General features: G+C 42.1%; 1 protein-coding gene across 1 annotated transcript in view; it reads left to right on the forward strand.

The window, feature by feature from the left end:
- Positions 1-22,859, forward strand: part of astn1 (astrotactin 1) — a 405,541-nt gene that overhangs the window by 113,346 nt on the left and 269,336 nt on the right. Inside the window, exons 9-11 of the mRNA XM_076079850.1 lie at positions 6,066-6,150; positions 10,087-10,161; positions 15,449-15,586. Of these exons, the coding sequence (XP_075935965.1) occupies positions 6,066-6,150; positions 10,087-10,161; positions 15,449-15,586 (298 nt within the window). The remainder of the gene's footprint in view (positions 1-6,065; positions 6,151-10,086; positions 10,162-15,448; positions 15,587-22,859) is intronic.

Consider the following 22,859-nt stretch of genomic DNA (forward strand, 5'->3'; position numbering starts at 1 on the left):
TTCAATTAATTGTGCACGTAATTTGAACCCAAATAAAATGTCATCTTTGTAGTGATGTGTTTAAAAGTAGTTCTGATGTAATCTGTACGGTGCTACTGTATGAATCTATTCTTTCCTCTGCTGCCGTCACATACAATCCCTCTTGCCTCTCTGGCCCAGCCTCCTCTGGTACGCATGTGCAGCTACTGTACACACTGCTTTATTCAAGCTACACTGCACATTCAAAGTCCAAACGATGAGAGCAGCATGCTGATAAAACAGAATTGCAGAACACTGTGTTGTTTAACAAGCTCTTTATCACTCTCTCAGCCAGTGAATACATTCTTTCCCTGAATCCACTCTGCAGAAAGCGGGAGCCTGTAAAACAGAATAACAGAGCGTGTCTCGTTGTTTTACAAGTCCTTTAAAAGTCCTCATCTCTACAAATACATCTCCCACACGCTTTATTTTCTTCTGATTCTAATCGTTCAGAAGACATTAAAACATTAATTCCCATGATCTCCTGTCATACATAAGTTCTTAAGGTTTTTTTAAGTTTTTGATCTGAAAATGTTTTTTTTTTAAATATGACACGTCCTCTGTCCCCGTGGAGGAGTTGACAGCCTCGCCAGCAAAAAACTGGCTTCTCACTTATAAAAATAGCTTTGGCTTGATGAAGACGGAAAATAAATAAATATTTAAGCTGCACAGTGCATGACAGAGGCGAAGCAAGAAACTAAACTTTAAATAAGTCATCAAATGAGCCTTAAATAAGTATCCGCAACTTAATAATCAACACAGAGTTAACTGATTCTAGGATTCAAGTATTAGAATGTATTCATACTTTTTTTTCTTTTTACCAATCCCTAATGAATAATTTTAGTGTTACCTGTTGTCTTGGAAAGTCTCCGCCGCTGCGTCACTCAAAGTTTAAGTTCAGGGAGAAGTCACCCATTTCAAGTGTCTTCCTTGTTTTGCATCCATTATTCAGCAGCCCGACGCTCCCCCCTGGGCAACACAGAGTGAGCTCCGAGACCTTTAAATGAATCAAAAAGCAATGTGGAGGAGTGACGTAGAGACGCCGTATACGTCTGGGTAGCGACCTGGCAATCACAGTGTAGCCCCGCCCTAAAGCATACTCTGCTTTATGGTCTGTTTGACTCTAAATGGACCATAACTTACTAAATGAACATCATGCTGTATTGAAGAAGACTTGAAACTAGAGATTGAGACCATAAACTCATGTTTACAATGTTTACTGAGGTAATAAATCAAGACAGAAGTAGAGTCATTTTCTCATAGACTTCTATACACCCAGAGGAGTCGCCCCCTGATGGCCAGGAGAGGGAATGCAAGTTTTAAGACATGAAGCATCGGCTTCACTCGTCAGAACCGGAGGTCACCACCTGGCTTCAATGCATGAATGTCTCCTTTCCTGCAGAGTCCTAAATCTGGGCGCTTTAGAGGGGGCCGATGTTTCACGGGCTGGTTTCGCTCCAGAGTGTGTTTGGACTGTGTGAAACACGAAAGTTCATATCGCACAGCCGTAAATGCAAGTTCCCACATCATAACGCTCGTAATGGATCGGCGTGCGGTGCTGATGAGCTGAGTAATTTTGACACAACAATGTGTGAAGAAAAAGCATACTTCCACGCAACAGATCAAAGGTTATTTAAGGGAAATCTGTACATTTTGCTCAGTCTGGTCGCACTAACAACACTTCTGTTCCATGTGTGTGTGTGTCATAAGGTGACAAATAGCCGGGTGGGGACGCGATGGAAATAAAGTCTGGAGCTCAGAAGCTGGCTCAGCGCCTGCATATTTAGCAATTAGGGGCCGTAACACCTCGTGAGTGTAGAACAAGTTTGAGCTGGAGTGCCGTGATCTCAGAGCGTGATGAAATGGCAATTAAAAGCAAGGCGAGGCGTTGAGCTTTGTTCAGCTGGCTTTGTAACAAATCTAAATGAAATGCTAAAGCTCCTGTCATCTCATTGCTTTTATTCATTTAATTTTTTTTCTGGACACAATTTACGCTGTCAGTCAAATTGTGAAATTGCCTTCCTAGTGTCAAACATTGCAGCTCTCTCGCTGCACATTTAACAACGCAGCAAAGTAGAAATGATGTTAAGAGAGGGGGCGGTTTTCAGTTCCCTACCGCACATCACTCAGGTGATGTTTCAGGGGAAACACGTTTTGCATAAGGTTGGAAGGGCCGAGCGTTTGATTGAATGAGGTAGCTAAGCAAAATGCAGCTGCTCTCTCAAGAAATGTTAAGTATGAATTTCCACAAAATAAATGAGTTACCAACATGTTGTGAACACACACATTAAAAACTAACACCTATAAAAGGTAACATATGTATGATATTAACGTTTTGAAGAAGGTCGATTTATTTTGCATATATGCATATTTACATAAGACAATATGTAGAATTCTAATATTTACTAAAATGTCAAGATTTAGACCTGAATTCATTAACAACACAACTAAAAACCCTTTTCAGCTGGAAAGGTAGTGGTTAGGGATTTTTTATATTCTCTAAATTTTGATTTAGCCTCACTGATTTTAGGGGTCCTCACAGTAGGTTTTTTTAAATACATTTTTTATGAAGATCCCTATAATGACTAAATGTAATGTTAAGTTAAATATACCAAAAAAAACAACAACTTTGCTCTCTGGTGGACAAGCTAGGCTATGGAACGGTTTCTAAATGACCTCAACCTTCAGCATCTTTGTACCACAGTTTCTTGTTATTTAGCGGGAAACTCGTGTGTCGATTACAGATTACTGGTGAAGATCATCTGGCTAAACTGTTGACTTGATTTAAAACCTGGTCATCTGTGTTTCCGAGTTTCTTTCCCCCATCACAATCCAACAGTTATTTTTTGTGAGCAAAATGTTCTCGTTACGGATCGACATGAAGAACAACTATCAACAGAATCCAGCTCTCAGAATTTCAGCAGTTTGGTGGAATGTTTTGTTTTCTGTCCCTGCTGTTAGTAATAGTTTGCTTTTAAATTGAATGAACCCAGTTATGGAGCTGAAGTGCTGACCAGTTTCTTTGAGTCATGTGGCTGGACATTACACAGTGCGCTTGTATACGATCGTTGTTACCTGGCAGGTAGCCTTGTACCTATTTGACGTTGACATATCAGCCACTACAAGATGTTGTTGCAGCTTCTGGCCAGACTGAAAAAGTAAAGGAATTTTACAAAGTGCTTTTTTCCCCCTTCGTCATCCTCCTTCACTGGCTAAGCACCTCAACTAATTGAAGCACTCAAATTGCTTTGTGTTATTGATCAAAAAAAAAAAGATGAACTGTTGGATGTTTGTAGAGCTTCTACAGTTGCGTGTCCTTGAGCGGCAAGGCACTAAGTGTCCACTCTCTCCTTTTGTCTTTGTATCAAGTAAGATGATCTTTTTTTCTCCGTTGCTTCACTCGACCCAGTCAACTGTCATGAACACAAGAGCAAGCACAGATCTATCTTCACTATAGTGCTATCGAATATAAACGGCCTTGAAAAATCCCAAACTGCCTTCGTCATTTCTTTTTTCTCCGTTCGAGCACCACGAGCGGGGCAATCAGCGAGTATGATTTCCTTTAGCCTGGCAGGTTCTGACAGCTGACCTTTATCCATTAACGGTGGTGTATAAGCCCAGGGCCCGTGCCCTTCACTTGCCTCCTATTGAGCATGAGCAGAGCATGTTGTACACGTTACCCCCGAGTAACCCTCTAAACCGCAGGTGAAGCCCCATCACTCATACCGAGCAAAGTCAAGGCCGGCATTTCTCCTGGGTGCTGACGGCGGAACAAAAAGCTGACGCTTTGCTGTTCTTTGCAAAAAGGCTTCACTCAACAGGAGGATGTCAATATAGAGCATGCACCCAATCCACATCTGTTGCTCTACACCCATTGGTGAGGCGTTGGACGTTGTTTTGTTATTCAGCAAACATGTATCAGTAGATCAATCTTAGAAATATTCACCCTGTCTTCATATGAAGCGATCCCACTTGGGGTCCGGAACCAGGGTTTTACAAACCCTTTTTCACTGCCTCCATTTGTAAGCAGTTACTGTTGAGCAGTGTTGCATGTGATCCTATTAGCAATTACCCCAGAATGTTGCCTAAGGCCTGAGCGCTTAGTGGATTTTGGGAAGACGAGGTCCCCAGACAAGTTTTTCTTTGGTAAATAATGACCAGTGCCAAGTGTCTGTTCATTAGACTAATCACTGATCCAATCCCTTCCCTTTTAGGTAGGGGATGTCATTCAGTCAATGGGACCAGTCAGATAACTGTGAAAAACTGAGCCTATTAAAAGTAGACATTGGGAGGAAGGATTCAGAGTTAATTTCAGCATTTACTCTCCGGCTGTCTGGCAGTCTTCTTCATTGTGCAATTAAGCTCCAGGAAGTGAAAATAAAGAAAGTTACTAAGGAACCCAAAGAAGTTGACAAAGTGGTTTGATGTGTCAAGTGAGAATTATTGTGTTTTTTTATTTGTGATTTACTCTCACAGGCAGATCAACATGATGCATCATTGTGGGGCTTAAAAGAAAGACGTTTTGCTACAAAGACTATTTGGGTGTCAGAGTGTCAGTGTTCTCACTCCAACATAACAAGGAAGCTGTTTTTTAGACACAAAACGAAGTGGAGTTTTTCAGGATATGCCATTTGGCCATAAGCAATAAGAAAAGGAGCAGCAGCTCTGTGCGCGACAGCTCAGACAGACTGATTACCAAAACTTGCCAGAAACCCCCCCCCCCCTCTCTCCTTTCTGCTCCTGGGTCTGTAAATTGGGGGAGTCACACAACTCAGGTTAACTGCAAATGTGCGCTCAAGTTTAAGGACCGTTTGAACCTTTTGTAGGGCTGTGTATTTCCTCTTTCTTTGTTTGCATTCACACTGCCTCTAAATGTGGCCTCATGTTGGAAAACTGCACAACATAATTCATCTTGTTTAAAGTTAGTCCGTCTTCTTGACAATATTCTTATCACGCAGGCATTTTTATAAAGATGTGAAAGACAATGATTTAAGAAAGTGAGCTAAAGAAATAAGAAATGGTGAAGAACTAAAAGTTGAAATAGAGGTTTGGTGATGTGGCTTCTCTCCAAGCCGCTGCAGCTGGCGAGCTAACTAGCGCCATGCTAGCTAGCGGTGAACATGCCAGTGCTAATCAGCCCAACATTAGCCATGTGAGCTAGCTCATTTGCTAACCGTGCTAGCAAATAAGCTAGCTGTCACGAATACTGGTTTCAGAGGACACTAACAATAATAAAACATAGATTTTCCTTTGTATCTCTAAGTTGGACTAAAGACAGACTTTTAATTTAGTATATTTTTCTCAAAGTATTCTAAATGTATTGATGCATACGAACCCGTACTGTGGATTGAACCGAATTGCGAGCTGACTGCATTGACGTAAAACGCTATGTATTGTGCTTGCATTAGCTTTAGGTGTGGACGCATTTATTGGATTCAGAGCTTTTTGGTTTGAGGTTCAAATCATTACTAAGCAAACAAGTCCTTCCTTTTCCAAAGTTATTTTCAGGCTAATGGTGGTTTATGTTCAGACAATCTGTCATACAGTATGAGGACCATCGATTTTCCACCCAAGACAACAAATAGTTGAAAAAAAACCCCTCATACATTGAGGTTTCCATGTCACAACAGTGTGACAGTGAGCTAGTGTTTCACACATTGCGTCCTTCTCAAACCTGTCAGGATACCATCCATTGGCATGATGCACGGCGGGAGCGCCAAGCGCTTTCATAAGTTGCCATGGCCCGGATATTGACAGCAGCAGCTCCTTTCAAAACGCTCCTGCTGGAAAACTTCGTGGGCTTTAGCTGAGAAAATATTGCTTTGACAGAAATATGGCTCAAATTGCAGAGAAAAACCAACAACGACTACATCATTAACGATAAGAGATGAGTGAGTTTTCTCTAACCGCTTGAAGAGGATCATCTTTTGAATGGCTCTCATGGAGTAGAATTAAAAGGAGAGAAGCAAAAAGGACATCTCCAGTGAATTAAAAAAAGGCTTGACTATAATGAACACACGATTGAATCCCTGCCTTTCTGTTTGCAGGAGAATGCCTTTGCCTCGAAGGCTACATGAAGGACCCGGTCCACAAGCACCTCTGCATCCGCAGTGAGTGGGGGCCTAATCAGGGGTAAGTTATGGTAATCACCCCATGGTTTACGATTGTTCATTATCGGGCAGAGGAAATGTTGGGAGAGTCCTTTGCAAAGATGGAGTCCTCCCTACACGTCAAACAAGGCCATTCATTGGGTTGGCCAGATAAAGCCTAACGAACGGTGATGTCGCCAATAAATATTCTGAATCAGACAAAATCATTTGCTTAGTCATAAAATGATTTTAAAAAAGGTCAGACAGGAGTGTACATTCACACATTACAGTCTCTTATATCACAAACCACACTGACAAAAGGAAATGTAGTGGAAGGCTCGAACATGTTTACCTCATGGTAATAAATACAGCCTCTTTCAATGTCAAATGATGGATGGTCGTCAGGTTTCTGTCTGCGAGACAGAGATCCTCATGATTGGTCCTGAAAAGCCAATTTTCTTGGGCCTCTATCTTCAAATATATGCCACACATATATGAGAAGTCATTTTCAACACTGACTTAAAATTTGAAAAACAAATAAATGATGTCATTAGTCTTTTTCCACAAGAGGTCGATAGCGGAAATGAAACTTTTTGCCTCTCTTGGGGATCTGGAGACCATCTTTCTAGCCTTTATTACTTCATGTCTTCAAGAAGAGATCTCTGTACTGGGCCTCCCTTTACTGGGTACCAGTCAAAAACAGAAACATATTTGAAGATTCTTTCATTTGTTTTCGATCCATTTCATTGACTAGCAACATGATCTCAGTCCCTATTCTACACCCAGACCTCTCTGATCCTTGTCATTTACAAGTTGTATTACTAAACTTTTTTGAATGCTTCTTTTTACAAATACATTTGACTGAATTGAAATTCAGTTGAAGGTACTTTGGAAGTAATTAACAAACCTACTTATCGAACTTTCCTGCCTGGCTGACCATACTACATTGTTGGGATGTCACAATGCCAAAATTCTAAAAACTGTGACTGTACTCATTTTCATAGAGTAGCATCGGTACTGTTAGGGATTGAGACTGACGCCGTCCCGCCGTCCAGGGGACCATAGAAACTGTGTTTGGGATAGGGGGCACACGCTAAGTCCTGGTTAACGTTAGCTCTTAGCTGTTAGACTTCGGTAAGCATCACAGTCCTGCTCGGAGCTAACAGCTAACATTAACGTGAGGTGCCATCTATTAAGATCAAGATGCGCTTTTGTATTAAAAACTGAAGCAGCAGAGGCTGAGATATTTTAACTATTCGTATGGATTAAGCTCCAACAATCTGAGATCCTACAATTCCCATAATGCAATCAATAGCATCCTTTCATTACATCTAATTTCTTTCAAATTCACAACCCCACTTTCAAACGCAGACTTTGCAGTTATGAATTTATTGTCTCCAAGCTAAACACAAGATATGACATCACTGTGACATCAACAGCGGTCGTTTCTTGCTGATTTGACAAAACTCTGTCAGAGCCACAGCTTTATTTTCATAGGCTGAGAAGTACTGGACTCCCCATGAAGAGTAATTCTGTCTTTCCGTCTAAAATTGGAGTGCCTCTAAACCAAAAAACACTTTAAGGCATTAGCCTAAAAAGACAGTCGTATGAGTTTTATCAAACAATAAATCACTCTTAGGCTGATGGTGAGTCAGTAAAGTTGTGGGAGCTTTATCCCGCTTTTTGGTCTGCTCATGTCTGGGTGCAAGGTCACTTCTTTTACATTACAATAATGATTTCAAGCGATCGCTTGGCATTGAAAAATGCTGTTTCAGACCCCGTCCCAGGAAGCCATATAAACGCCTAATTGGGTTCACATCTGCTTGTTAGAAAGTCCTTGACATTTGGCTAACACCACCGACATAGTGCCAACCGCCGGGTGATCCCTCAGTGTGTGTGTGTGCGTGTGTGGGGGGGAGGGGGCTACTGCTCCGGAAAGTACTGCTCACGTCAGATAAACAGTGTTGAGCTATAGGACAGTTCCCTCTGTGACCACACATACCATGGGATTACTACCGGATTATAATTGGATTACTTTTATTCAATTAGTTGTCTGTCAACCTTGTACTTCCAGTTCTGACCAGATTCAGGCTTTAAGAAAAGATACGAATTTATCAACTCTCAGTGAATATGTCATACTGTTGTTACCGTTACATTTATTTCTTTTAAAATGTTATGACTTAGTTCTTGTTATAGTATTGTTATTAGTTAACTGTCAGCAATATTATTTCATATGAGTGTCAAGGCCCCCCTGGCTTCTCTTACAAAATGTCACTCAAAAAGACACGTACCAACCAGGAAGATACTCAAAATGACTCAATGAGACGCAAAGCAACCACAAAAAGGCACAAATTGACCAAGAAGAGCCACAAAATGTTAACAAAGAGCCACAAAATGACCACAAAGAGACTTGCGTAGGACAGATGGAGGGGCCTTTTGCTTGTCGATGCCCAGGGATCCATTGTCTCATAATCCACCTCAGCTTCTTTTTGTGAAGAGAGAACAAAATACAGGCATGTAAAAAGAATAACATGAAAGTATAAGGAAACAAAACTGTAAAATAATAAAGGTAGTAGATATATCTGTCAATGCTATACAGGTCGTACTAATATATCAACTGATTGTGTCATACTGTTACCATGGCAGCTATCCCTTTTCAAATGTTTTGGGATTTGGAAATGTACACTTTGAAAGTGATTATGAATTGAAAACTTCAAATGTTCAAGCAGCAAACAAATCATTTTTGTGACAAATTGAACGCAATATCAAAAAGTTAAATAAAAGTGTTAAATAACTGACTAAGTTCAATGCAAAATGAATCAATTTTGAAATTATACTTTGTCAAAGATTTTATTAATTAGTTCAAGTTAATCACTTCATCATCATGATATATTTGTCCAAGGGGACGTTCCAGGTGTCATAGATTTGTCTCACGTCATTAAATTGTTACCATTTTGTACCAAACTGTAATTTAGATGACGGGTTGCAAATGACCCCGTAATTAGATTGATTCAAACACATCTTGCCGTGTAAGATTAGTGAATTACAATCGGAGGAGCATCATTACTGTCCATGACATCACCAGCGTGCCGTTTCCTCTTCACTTCCTCTGTAACCCATGCCACCACTGTGCATGCTTCTTTTTTCCTCTACATTTTTTGTGAGACATCTTAATTTCCTGTCAGCCCACCCAACTGTGCACCTCTGTATCTCGTTTCCCCTGGTGCTCTCCCTGTGTCACAGTGTGACAGGGTGGGTGGGGGGGTGGGGGCACCCCGGGGTGACTTCAATGTTTAATGACCACAGCCCGCGGTGCGGAAAGTGTCCCCGATGTTCTTTTTTGCTTACAGTGGTGCAGGAGATTGCTCGGAATGACATCGGGCCCCTGTCACTTCGCCTCCTCGCTCTCACTTCGCAAGACTGTTTAGTCCCCGAGCTGCCACTCCCCATTAATCTCCATCATTCTCCCTCTCTCACCCCTGCCTCTTGGCATTAGTCTCGTCCCCTGCCATGTCCCCCCCCCCCCCCCCCCCCTCTCTCTCTGTCTCTCTGTCTTTGTTTTTTTCCAACGTCTGCTCTCTCCATCTCGCCTGTGTCTCTCCTCCCATCCCCTCTCCTCCCTCCCATCCCTCTCATCACCTCCCATCACCTCTCATGCCTCCTATCCCCTCCCCTGGTAAATAGATGGGAGCCACAGTCACATTGTGTGTCAGCTGCTACCGAACACATTTCTCAATCAGCATGTTTACACAGAGCCTGCGTCGTAATGCTGCTTGTGATTGGTGGTGCTGTTGGGGGGGGGGGGGGGGCTTACGGAAGGGCGGGAAAGGACTTGAAGTGAGACACTGAAACACGGCTTATGATTTTACGGGGTACACTGAAAAATGTGACGCCCTCTCTTTCTTTGACACACTGATTTATTTCCTTTCCTCTTTTGTCTCTTCCTCTGATCTGTTTCTCTTTCTGCTCCTCATGTCAGTCCCTGGCCTTACACCATCTTCCAGCGCGGTTTTGATCTCGTGATGGGAGAGCAGCCCTCTGATCGCATTTTCAGGTAAGGGGAAACTTTGTTTTATCCTCTTGCGTTTTCCACGGCGCCGCACAAAACAGAAAAGATTGCACAGTCAAATAACTTGTCGTAATTCCGCTGCACTACAGCTTCGGTTTCTCTTCTCTCCCTCGTGATGAAGGGGGGGGGGGGGGGGTCCGTGAGCTGCAGAGAGGCTGTCCGTTTAAAAGGTGCTATGTAATGAAGTGAGACGTATTACATTTTCAAATAGGACGAGCAGAGACACTTTTTTTAATCTCGGGTCAGATAATCATTGTGTTCTGATTAATCTCCGAGCAAAACGTTTGTGAAATTGATTGGAAAAAGAGGCAGAAATTAATAATGAGAAAATAATAACTTTTGTGAAGCTGTGTCCTCGTCCTGCCGTATGATGGCAGTAACGTTTCTATATCTCAGGTTTCAACGTGAATGTTTTTTTTCCACAGAAATGTACTTTACTTTTTCTTGCCCTTTATACAAATAGTTACATTTTTTAGAGTTTTTTTTAAATATCAACAAAGACTAAAGTCAATTATCCTGTTTCAAGGATAATTGAAAATCAAACCTTTTTTTTTCTTCTTGCGAGTGCCCGATCGGTACTGAGCATGTGCAACTCTCAACAACGATGGGAAGGAAGCGAGATGGCTCACTCTTTAGCTACTTCCATCATCAGCTCCGGAGAAGATTCAGTGGCTAGGTTTAATAGTCATGAGGGGTGTACAGGGATCTAAATCAAATCCTTTGCATTTGATTGGACCGCTCCATGGTGGGCGGGCTTAGCATGTCGCATTATATGGAGCTACAGAGGACTGAGGCTCCACCCAGTTTCCACCAACAGCGTGATATTCATCAATCGATCTGTAACTCTGAGCGACAAGGATCGGTTCTTGCTTATATGAGCACACGTCATATTTAGTTTTACAGGAAGGAAAGATGATTGGATTTTGATACAAACATATAAAGAAGTCGATTTTTTGTGAAATGTTGTGCACTGGTTATGAACCAGTCTCAGTTTAGTCCTGATCCTCTATATGACCTCCATAAGTAAACTAGACCATCAGCGATAAGATGGTCTATTTCTATAGAGTTATTCTTAAAGCTCGTCATCGGTGCCACCGGGTCAGATTCTGGTGAAATCAGATGAAATCATGCAGGTTCATCAGAAACTCCTTCAGCTCAGACTCCAGCGGGGCCTCCAGCAGAGACCGGACCACCGAGGACAGACCCAGATCCTCCAGCAGAGACCGGTCCACCGAGGACAGACCCAGATCCTCCAGCAGAGACCGGACCACCGAGGATAGACCCAGATCCTCCAGCAGAGACCGGTCCCCCGTGGACAGACCCAGATCCTCCAGCAGAGACCGGTCCACCGTGAACAGACCCAGATCCTCCAGCAGAGACCGGTCCACCGAGAACAGACCCAGATCCTCCAGGAGAGACCGGTCCACCGTGGACAGACCCAGATCCTCCAGCAGAGACCGGTCCACCGTGGACAGACCCAGATCCGGCTTCATTACCTCCTTTGACCTGCAGTCGGAGCTCTGGAGGGAGGAGGAGAGCTCAGCAGCCGGAAGAAGCATCTCCTCCTCCTCCAGGAGCAGAGCTTCTCCTCGCTGCTCCCCTGGTCCTCACTGGGAGCTAACACCGACACCACCCTGCTGGAGACCCAGGCCGTATTTCTGGAACCAGCTGGAGAGAACGGGAGGCACTGGAGAACCAGAACCAGGAAGACCCTGCTGCAGTAAAATGAGAGGTTTTCTAAAGGGACTCTGGTGTTTGGAAGAACAGGGGGCCGCCAAAATCAACACAATAGGTCCTTGTAGTAGCTGCACGACGAGATAAAAGTCGATTTTTTTACTTCACATTCATTTCTTCCCTTTACTCGAGACAGAGAAGATCTAACAGAGGATGCACAACAGTCATCATCACAAGTGTGACAGTGCAGCAGCAAAAACAACAAGCTACTGCTCACGATTAAAAAGGAAGCCCACGGAGTCCGTGTGTACCGCTCCCTCGGCCGTTAGCAGTCATCTTTACATCCGGCGCGGCGCCGATATCTCCATGAAGTGCTTTAATACATCGCCCTCCATGCTGGGGTGTTTATTATTCTCCAAGAGGCCCTTTTGCTTCTCGGTCCGTCCAGCCGTGTGCTTTAAAACGTCTCTGTCCTCTGGCTGCTGCCGCACAGCCATCCGTCCCAATTTAAAAACCGTTCAGCCTCCAGGTTTTGAACTACGCCAAGCGACCAAAGAGAAACCTTGGACATCAGCGAGCGCTCGGAGAGCCGCCGTGTTCACCAAAGCGGATATTACCGTTAAACACAGGAGCAAATGAGGCAATTAGAATCACAGCGGTACACAGAGAGTAAAATGCAACAAAGCAGACTCTAGGATGCAAAAAGCTCCAGCGTTGGAGGAGATAAATGCTCAGAGTCAGCATTCAAACACACACACAGCACAGTATCAACCGGGGGGGAAGGGGGAAGGGGGGGGGGGGCTCTGAGGACTGCAGCCATATTTTCCACTCGACAACTTTTTTTCTCACGGGGACTCTGTGTTTTCCACCTCCAGTTCCTCTCGCGGTGGACCACACGAGTCCTACAGCAGCACACTGGTCCCTGGTTGTCCATTAAACAGGAGCGCTTGTTAAGTGGCTGCTAATTTGTCCCGCGCTCGCACATACATACGTCACACTGCATCACAGGGAGTTTCATCACACCTGCTGCCGACAGTCCCACAAGAGAAGGCGCAATGACTTGCGGGAGGGTTGGTAACAGCTTGCTGGAAAAAAAGCAATGCTGAAATATTAGCATTTTAATAGGCTTTTAACAAAGTCGCTAGAAGCCGGTGTTGAATGGCCGAACAGCAGAACTTTGATCCGCTGAAAACTCAACTTTGAAGCAAATTAAGTAATGGGGTGGATGTAATTAAGAGTCCCTCTCCTTTGTGCCACAAGTATGCATGCATAATTCATCAGCGCTAATAATGCGTTTGATGTTAATCAGCGTTCACTGTTAAGCTCAAAGTTGGAGAGTGTTGTGTTTCGTCGGCAGTGTTTAAAGATTGATGATCCTCATTGACTCGCAGATAAAGAATCCTGTTGAAGCTCTTGTTCCAGACCTCCGTTGTTTACAGATTTATAGCCCTGTTTTGTCTCGGGGGGGAAGTCCTTTTGTCCGATTATTTTTGTTTTGTTCAGGGTTTCTCATTTGGCATGCGTGCGTCCATTAGCACAGAGTGTCCTTCTGCTCAAGAAAGAGCTCTAAAAAAAGGATAAGTTGCTCAAAGGTAATATAAATAACCTTGCTGTCATTATTTTAAAGCTCTGATGCAGAGAAAAAAACAGTTTTCTTTGAACAGTAGACATGACATGGATATGGATATTGTTTTTGCACAACAGGAACACTAGACCCTGGTTTACTTTAAAGGGGAACTGCGCCAGATTTACACATTAAGATCAGGATTTTTTCATTTTGTCAGCTATTTTTACCCCATAAAGTCAATATTTAGTCTATAATATATATATATATTTTTTTAACAACTCTCTAGCCGAGGGATGGCGAAGCGGGTCTGTCCGTCCACCACTTTGGCCCAGACTGAAATATGTCAACAGATATTGGAAGTGCAGAGTGCTGCAAGAATGAGTCAAACCCAGAAATGAGTCAGCAGTTTTGCTCTCCCGGTTCCCTGGTCTCCAAGTCAATGGGTTTTTGGTTAGATGACTGAAAGGTCTGCAGAGATTTTTAACATATTGTTCTACAACCTAAAATACACATAAATAAAATACATATACATACATACATATACATAAAATACGTAGTATTTGTGACGTGTCGAAGTCATGTGACCGTGGTGTAGTTTGTTCGTAACGTTAGCTTTTGACTTCTGATGATTGCATTCACACATCAGAAATCATAAAAGTGATGTTCATTTGTGAAGATTATCAGAACGTGAAAGTATCATTAACTTGATTTTCTGCAATATTACAACATCCAATGGAGGAATCCCATTGGCTGTTTGTCGAGTGAAGCGGTGTGATGCTAACTTTCGCAACTTCGTCCTATCTGCAGCATTCTATCACCATGACATTCATGGTGCCCAGATGATGCACCCTAAACACTTTGGTGATGCCCTTTCTTTCCATCTAGAGCCACCAGCAGGTCAACGTTTTCCAATTCAATATCTCCATGTTTGATTGTAGTCAAATGTCTCGTCAGCTACTGCATGGATTCCCTTGGAATTAGATTTAGTCCCTTGTGTGCGTAACAGGAGCGGTATTTTTTTTTTCAAAGAAGAAAACATAAATAACACAAGGTGACCACACAAGGGCCACTAACTTACAAGAACAGTTTTGAAAAGATAAAACATGTTTAAGAAGGCACAATAAAATACAACATAGATTTAACGCAGACCTGGAGCTTGAATTTTACCCAAACGTTAGTCTAAACAGGTGTGAGTTGAGCTGATTGTTAAACAAAGTCACAGACTTGGCAAACCGCAGGGTGCAGGCAGAGCATCCCACAACTTTGGTGCTACTGCCTCAAAAGCTCGGTGACCACGGGTCTTAAGGCGAGTGTGTGGGACAGAAGGATCATTTAACATATTTGACCTGAGAGCGCGGGCTGGTGAATAAGGGCAAAGTAGTTCAGCCATATATGCAGGAGTCTGACCGTGTAGTGCTCTGTAAGTGACAGTGAGAATTTTAAAGTGGATCATTTATGCTAATCAGGCATGAACAATCAACAAACTTAAAGGTACAGTGTGAAGCATTTAGGGGCATGTATTGGCAGAAATGGAATGTGATATTATTAAGAAATTTCTTTAGAGAGTAATCTCCTGAAAATGAGAATGTTTTTGTTGCCTTAGAATGAGCCGTTTATTCCTACATAAGGAGCTGGTCCTCTTCATAGAGCCGCCCGCCATGTTTCTACAGAAGCCCTGAACGGACAAACCAAACAACGACACTAGATCGAGCCATTCGCTTTTTTGTGTTTTTCGCGTGAGCCACCATAGTTCTCCTACAGGATTGGCACATGGAAGAAGTTTCAGTCGGTTGCAATCTGCAACCTCACCGCTAGATGTCACCAGATCCTACACACTGGCCCTTTAAGTAAACGGCTTACTAACCTATTAAAACTCAGCACAGCCCGTTTGATGAAGCTTTCCAATCCTGTTTTTTCGAAAGCTTTCTTTAAAACTGCGTTTGTCCTTTTTTCTGTTTACCCATTTCTGTTTCTATGCTGTTCTTTGACCTGTAACCTGCTCTTCCAATCCGCCCTTCTCGTCCTCTGAAGATTCACATACACCTTAGGAGAAGGGATGTGGCTGCCGTTGAGCAAGAGCTTCGTCATCCCGCCCGCCGAGCTCGCCATCAACCCCTCGGCCAAGTGCAAGACGGACATGACAGTGATGGAGGACGCGGTGGACGTACGGTGAGATGACGTTTACTGGTTCCACTTTCCACTGTTACTTTCTCGCGCTGACGTTCCTGAGACACGACCATAGAAAGCTCCCACCAAAGAAAAGTAGAATCTTGCTGAGCACTGCACTAACCTCAGATATTACCTCTGTCCACGTTGTATTGCGTTGTTCCAGATGAAGCCTCACAATACACACAAAAGTACATATTGGCTTTTTTTTCTCATGACCATCTGTGTTTCTTCCTTAACCTCCCAGAAGCTATCTGTTTACTCTCGGACCGTCTCACTTGTACTCTCACTTAATCAGCATTTTATTTTTTATTTGCTATTGTTGCAGTGAGTCTTAAGTGGCCCTGTGAGGTTGATGCTGAGGTCTTAGCGGTCATGATTCAGCCGGTAATAAAACTCTAACATCTAACACAAAATCAATTATGAAGACGCAGAGAAGCCAGAGTAAATAAAACATATAGAAGAAGAAAGAATTACTCAGCAATGGAGAGCATTTCGATTGTTAAATGGATCATAACTCCTCCAAAGAAAATCTGCTTTTTGGAATTCTGGGTTGCAGCGAGGGCCTTACGTGAGCCAGAACAATGCTGCAGAATTAAACTGGACTCAGCTGACAGCAGAGACGCAATGGAATAATTGAGCCTTTTTTTTTATGCTCGCAAAGGGGCGGGGCTAAAGAAGACTTCTTTGTAAAAGCCACGTCATGATGGGGGGGGGGGCACGGTTTCCTCTTCCTTTTTGTCCCTCTGTTACTTTTCAACAGCTAATATTTGGTTAATGCAAGGTTATTCAAAAGAAAACCTAGTGATTGGATGTCTATGAAATTAGATAAGCCGTCAGATCAAGTTTGTTGTCGGACCCCCCCCCCCCATCTTTCATCTAAAATGGCACCATTCTGACTGCAATAATTGGACAACCCATCCACTTTTTTAAATCTTTAGTTTTTTATTTTATGTTTAAATCTTTTAATTGTCACTGCAGTGCCACCATTACCGTAGTTGATAGAATATGGCACCTGATAATTGTTAAGTTTAGATTAAGAAATGAATGAAGAAATGATTTAAAGATTTAGTAGATGTAGTCAGTGTGTCTCTATTTCTCTTCTTTTTTTTTTATCAATTTCTGTACTTTTAGCTCTTTAATGTGTTCAAATATTTGAATTGAACATAATAAATATACTATATAATACTCATAATACTATACATCTCATTTCATCCACTTCCTCTGGATGAAATTACAAAATCATCATTTTTATCATGCTAGTTGAGCCGGATCAAACCACATGTTAAAAGGCACCAGACTACAGGTAATGAAAATATGAGTTATTGATGACATTATTCTACCACAATGCATTTCACAAAGGAAAGGAGGTGTGGCTCACAGCTGGAAGAAATGAAAACTAGTTTAAAAAAAACGTGGTAAAACCACTTTGAATTTGTCTAGTTTAACTATCAGTAGCATTCTGAAGCTGCACTTGTATTGACAATGGTTAAGTTTGTTAAATCATTGTGTCGGAATTGGGATTAATTTGCATTATTTTCAAACGGCCAGCAGGGGGCGACTCCTCTGGTTGTATAGAAATTCTATGAGGAAATGACTCTACTTCTCTCTTGATTTATTACCTCAGTAAACATTGTAAACATGAGTTTATGGTCTCAATCTCTAGTTTAAGTCTTCTTCAATACAGCATGATGTTCATTTAGTGAATGATGGTCCATTTAGAGTCAAATAGAGCTGTATGTAGGTGTACTATTACTTATACTCATAACCTTCCAAAGGGCATAACTATACACTATGATCCTACTTTACTCGGTGGTCAGCATCATTCTGGATCACCAAGAGAGTTAACGTGACTGCAGGTAGTATGACAGTATTACGCTGGAGCTAAAAAGTCTGTGTGAACGGGCTTGGTTTGGCAGAACTAATGTAATTAGTGGTGGGGATTTGTCTTTTAGTGTATGCTGGAACATGCCCTGTCAACAAGTTAGTGCGCACAACCGTGTCAGATCCTGCCCTAATTCGCCCCACGGTTACTTGCCCTGTGAAAACGATGTCAGGTGAAATTAGTCTCGCTCAAATGAATATCCCCATCATCTTTTCTCATTAGCATGTGGGCACTCAAGGAGGTTTTTTTCTTTATTCGTTTTCACTGTCCCTGGCTAATTTCCGAGCCCTCGGATGACTGAGGTATAAAAGTAGTCCCACAACAAGAGTACGATGACATGAAACAGATCGGAAGAGCAGGATTCAATGCGACGCCTCCAGGAGACTGTGTTCAGTAGACAATGTTTTCAAGCTAATTATCTAAGGAGTGTGTGAAGTCTCAGAGCAGAGTTTGTAAGAGGCCAATCACAGGTTTAACATCACACCTCATCATATTTGAATATTGAGTTAGCCGTGACAATTGTAGGTCTTCATAGCTCGCGATAAAACAATAATCTGCCACTTATGTGGGATTACATTAGATTAATATTCTTGATTTTTGACATTGATAATGAAATGTGTGTAGTGCTGCCGGAAAGTATATACAATGTTACACAACAGCGTTTGCACTGCAATCAGTTTAAAACATAAGAGGCAACATTTTCTATCAAGAAAACTGGAAGAGAGGCTGTGAGCCCTGGTAACCGGACGTCTCCCTCATAAAAAGCAGAATACCGACCAGTCTGATGTGTGGTTACACTGCAGCAGCTTGGTGGTGTTCTCTCGCAGTGAACGGTAATGTGTAGCCTCCCTGCGCTCTGACGCAGTACTTCTCAGAGGCTGTGGATTCATCAACATAACAGTCCTCCATAAAGTCTTACATGTGATTGTGCGGTCAGGTAGAGTTGACTAATGTAAGACTTTTCACCGTAGGAACAGTGGTTACATAACCGTCAACAAGGAGCCCCAAAGAAAAGTGCACTTAAACACACCTGCTATTGCAGGCATTGTTAGTGTCACTTTCACGTATCAGGGTGTCCGTCACCATCATTCCTTGTTGCCTGTTTTCTTCACGGTGAATGAGTCAAAGTCTAAAGTTCTTTCAGTGTTGGAGTTATTGGGGGCCAGAGGAATCCCTGCTCTCCTGAAAGACCCCTGAAGAGGTATTCAAGGTGAGGTCAATAAAAACTGATGAATGACATACAAAAGTTGCATTTCTTATAACTTAAGTGATTCAAAGTGGGTTTGACATCAAGCTCTCTTCCCAACTGTGACTTTGTACGATCTACAGTCACAGTTAATGCACAACACATTATGTGTTTACGTGTTTTGTACGAGTCTGTAAACTGGAGGCTGGATTTGAAAGGATGACCGTGAAAAAAAAGTGAAAAAAGCGAGGCCGAGCTTGGATACCATCGGGGAAAGGGACGAATTTAATAACTTGGCTCTTACAGAGGTTGATTCATTTTCAGATGATTGATGATCAGATGATTCTTTATTTGATTTTGTTGTAGTTGTAGCCTCTATCAATTTCCATTTTCCCTCAGAGCCTAATAACTACCATACAACACTGGACTGTTTACCGACTTTTCAAACCCTTTTAACGAGTTATGTAAAAAAAAAAAGCAACTTTTCCGAAGAAAAAGCAAGAAATGTATTCAATAATGTATTTTATACATACATTCCCAAAGCTGCTCATAGTAATCACAGTCCTCTTCTGAGTGTATGCTAAAAAAAAATAAAGCGCTATCTTCTTCCTCTTTCGGTTGCGCAATGGTTGACTCACTTGCGTCGTGCCGTAAACAGAGCCTTCATTTTCCAAACGCCGATGGTGTCATTATTCTAAATGAAATGAAATGTCTATTGTCCCTTTAAATAGTATATGATTGGCAATGCATACAGCATCAAAACATAAACTACAAAAGGCTACATTATCAGAGGAAAATAAAAGTCATAAATCTCCAGCTGTTGCTAATGATGAGATCTTCTTTTGTGTCGGGGCTCCTGCTGTATGTCCATGATCGATTCAAACTGCTACTTTAAACAACTTGAGTTCTCAAATTCATGTTTTATCCTGTGATTGACAGATTGGTAATATGCGGATTTAAAGATGACCAGTCTTTTAAATGCATACAATGAGTATAAAAAACAATCACTAAGAAGATTTTAACATATCTATTTTATTTTTATTTCAACACATTCATCCCACAGGAAAGCCAGAGAAAATATAGATTCTAGAGCATTGATTCTATTAACTATTTACAAGTCCATAAAAGTAAACATAGTACATTCTGTTTCCTTGTTACCCCTCAGATCTGTCCTGGGTACACATTCAGGTTCCCAAACCCCAAGTTAGGAAACACATGTCTCATTTTGTTTACTGCACATAAACCCAGAAGAAGAAGAAGAACTACTTTATTAAATTGTCATTGGGGAAATTCAAATGATGCACCTAAATTGTGTTGAGCCTTACACACACAGGGCTGAAGTGCACACATATGCACACACGTGGCCTATAGACATGCAACAGATGCAGCTACTGCCGCCACCGAGGTTAACAAATCATTCTGAAACTATTATAGCGATGGCTAAAAATGTCATAAGTGGCAATAAAAGAACAATTGAAATTCAGATGTCATTTCAAATGATCTTTATTTCTCAACGTTCTTTATGAAAATGGTTTTGATAGCTACAGTCATGGCAACACTGCAAATACAAGTATAGCAAATGTTTTTTTTCCTCACCTCTTCAATATCTGACAAATACCGTTGTTGGAAGTGATGCACTATGTATTTTCTATAGTTGAATCCTCTTTGTTTAAAGTTGTCTTTGTTACCTACTGTTACCTATTGTTCATATTAACTGTAAATTAATTACGTTCTGGGATACAGTTTGGCAGTTTTCTAGCCCCCCCCCCACGCCATGTTTACACATTCCAATCCCCCCATCTTTTTCAGCATTTCATTTTCATTTGACAGCTTTTCCGAGACGCTGTGTAAATAACTAATTTCCCTCTGATCTGGGATCTGATGAACGCTGTGTGCAGCTCTCCCCGGGGGCCACGAGGAAACACTGCTAACGCATCTTGAAGCTGCCGATTTACTCTGCTTTTGAGCCGCGTTGCCCCACGTTTGATGATCATTTGTCACTCTTGCTCCCTGGCAGATGGATAAGTAGTGATTAGCCCTGATCTTCCTTCCCTTGATAAGCTGGCTTCATGGCAGTTATGACTGAATGAGGAATCATCGTTGGTGTTTTTTGTTGTTTCCCCCAGTGTGTTTATTAGTGCTCTTGTTGCGTTGCCGTGAGCCTGTATACAGAAGACTTCTATCCTGGTGGTTATAAACGTTTGTATTATTCATGCTTTTCTTATATCTTAAGCTGCGAGACAAAATGCGCAAATTGAAAACTCCATATTCCATTTCCCCTTTGCTTCTGCTTAATATAAAAGCAAATTGAGTCGATATTATTGAAAAAAAAAAAACACTTATCAAACACATCAGAGCAGCAATCTTTATAAATACCTTTACATTAAAATCTTAGTTTATTTCTGCCCCTTTTTGATGGTAATTTCCACTCCTCTCTGAACTCAATCTCCAGATAATGTGAGGAAATTGCAGGGTGTACCTTGGCATTTAAACCGTTGGTGGTACTTTTCAGTGGCAAATGAATGAATGGTTCTTTGTACGGCTTGTTTTGACGCACATGTACTTCTAGCCCTCTCATTGTTTGCTATCCATGTTAATGGTGTCCATAATTGAGGCTTATTACCTCTCTTAGCTGCAGACAGCTGTCTGTGACAACATGTTAAATAGATACCAGGTAGTGCCCAATGATTTTAAGCACGCCCTATAGGTTGTCAAAATGATACGTTATATGTATTTCTTCCCATTTTAAATCAAATATGTTTGTAACACAACAAGCATTTCTCTTGCAGACGGATATAGATTCTTTCAAGGTGGTATGAATAAGCAATAGCCCACCACAGGCCGTGGTATGTTGGGATTTTTCACAACTAAGAGACGTCCAGTCCGTCGTGATGTAGAAAAAGGTTTTGAATGGAGGGATTCTGAATGTGCCAAAGAATTAGTCGTCATAGCCGTGGCATGTGGGTGTTGTATCACGGCTAAGAACCCATCAGATTGATGATTGACATTGATTTCAGCTAACTGCTGATCAGACATCAATAGGTGTAAATGCAATCTGTACAGTATGGCCACATCCTTCAACCAAACAAGTTGAAGGTCACCTAACTCTTCCCTGCTCTAGTTAGCTAGCCTTGCAAAGCGACCCCTTCCTGGGCAAAGGAAAACTAGATGCCGCCTATAAGCTCTGCTTCCCTTACTTGCACTTTGAGGTCCAATAATGCAGATGGAATCAAACTAATGACTAAATTCCCAAACACACCAAACCGACGTTAAAAAACTAGCGGTGACAAAGGCCGACTGTTGCATTGCCTCACGTCGCCTGTCTTAGCCAAAAAGTTGCACTCGAACATACTGCAAAGACTTCAGTCAACGGCCAGCTACCACATACGTTCTGTGCCTGTGTGAGAGGAAATAACTCTCCATACCAGTAGGTGGCAGTAGCCTGTATTCTTCATTCAAAGAGGGAAACTGGAAGTCCTAGGACTGCGAATATACAAGTCGTTGTAATGATACATACATGAAAGAGTTTGTGTTAAGATATTTATACAATTAGTTGCCGGATTTACATTTAAAATCCTGTAGAACTTCATCGTCTCCTGCTGATGAATCCAAATATTTTTGGTAACTCCTTGACCATTTCTCTAGAGACAGCATTAGTAGAGCATTGACACTTTTTACCCAAGAAATACAAGCTACTGAGCAGAATGTACCCTTGGAAGGACCATCTATTGGTCCTCTCCCACAGGGTTGATGCTAGGATGGATGGTCCGGAGGGACGCTGGCCCGATTTTGCACATGTACTTACAGCAATAGGCTATCTGAACCCTAACCATTCATCCCTCTGGAACATCCATTAGCATCAAACCATGCACGGAGTCCGCCATGTTGCACCACCATGTTTCTACAAGAGCCCGAAACGGACAAACCAAACACTGGCTCTAGAAAGGGACTTTCACGATTTCATGCTGAAGGGGGAGCTTACATTTGGTGGTGCTGATGCACCTGAAGGCCACTGTAGGTTCTTCTACTCGCTTGGTAAGGGAGGTGTGGGTTGGACACTGTATATGTATCTCACACACATTCATGCTGCCAAAGGGAAAAAAAAACATGTAGATATTATCCGACCCCCTTTGGACAAACCTAAGATATTTTAGTGAGGCTCTAAGGACCGCAATGAATGATAACCAATCTATCCAGCACTTCCG

The sequence above is a fragment of the Anarhichas minor genome, unplaced genomic scaffold (genome assembly GCF_050575085.1).
Source record: "Anarhichas minor isolate MPS153535 unplaced genomic scaffold, ASM5057508v1 ptg000006l, whole genome shotgun sequence".
NCBI classification, from domain to species: Eukaryota; Metazoa; Chordata; class Actinopteri; order Perciformes; family Anarhichadidae; genus Anarhichas; species Anarhichas minor.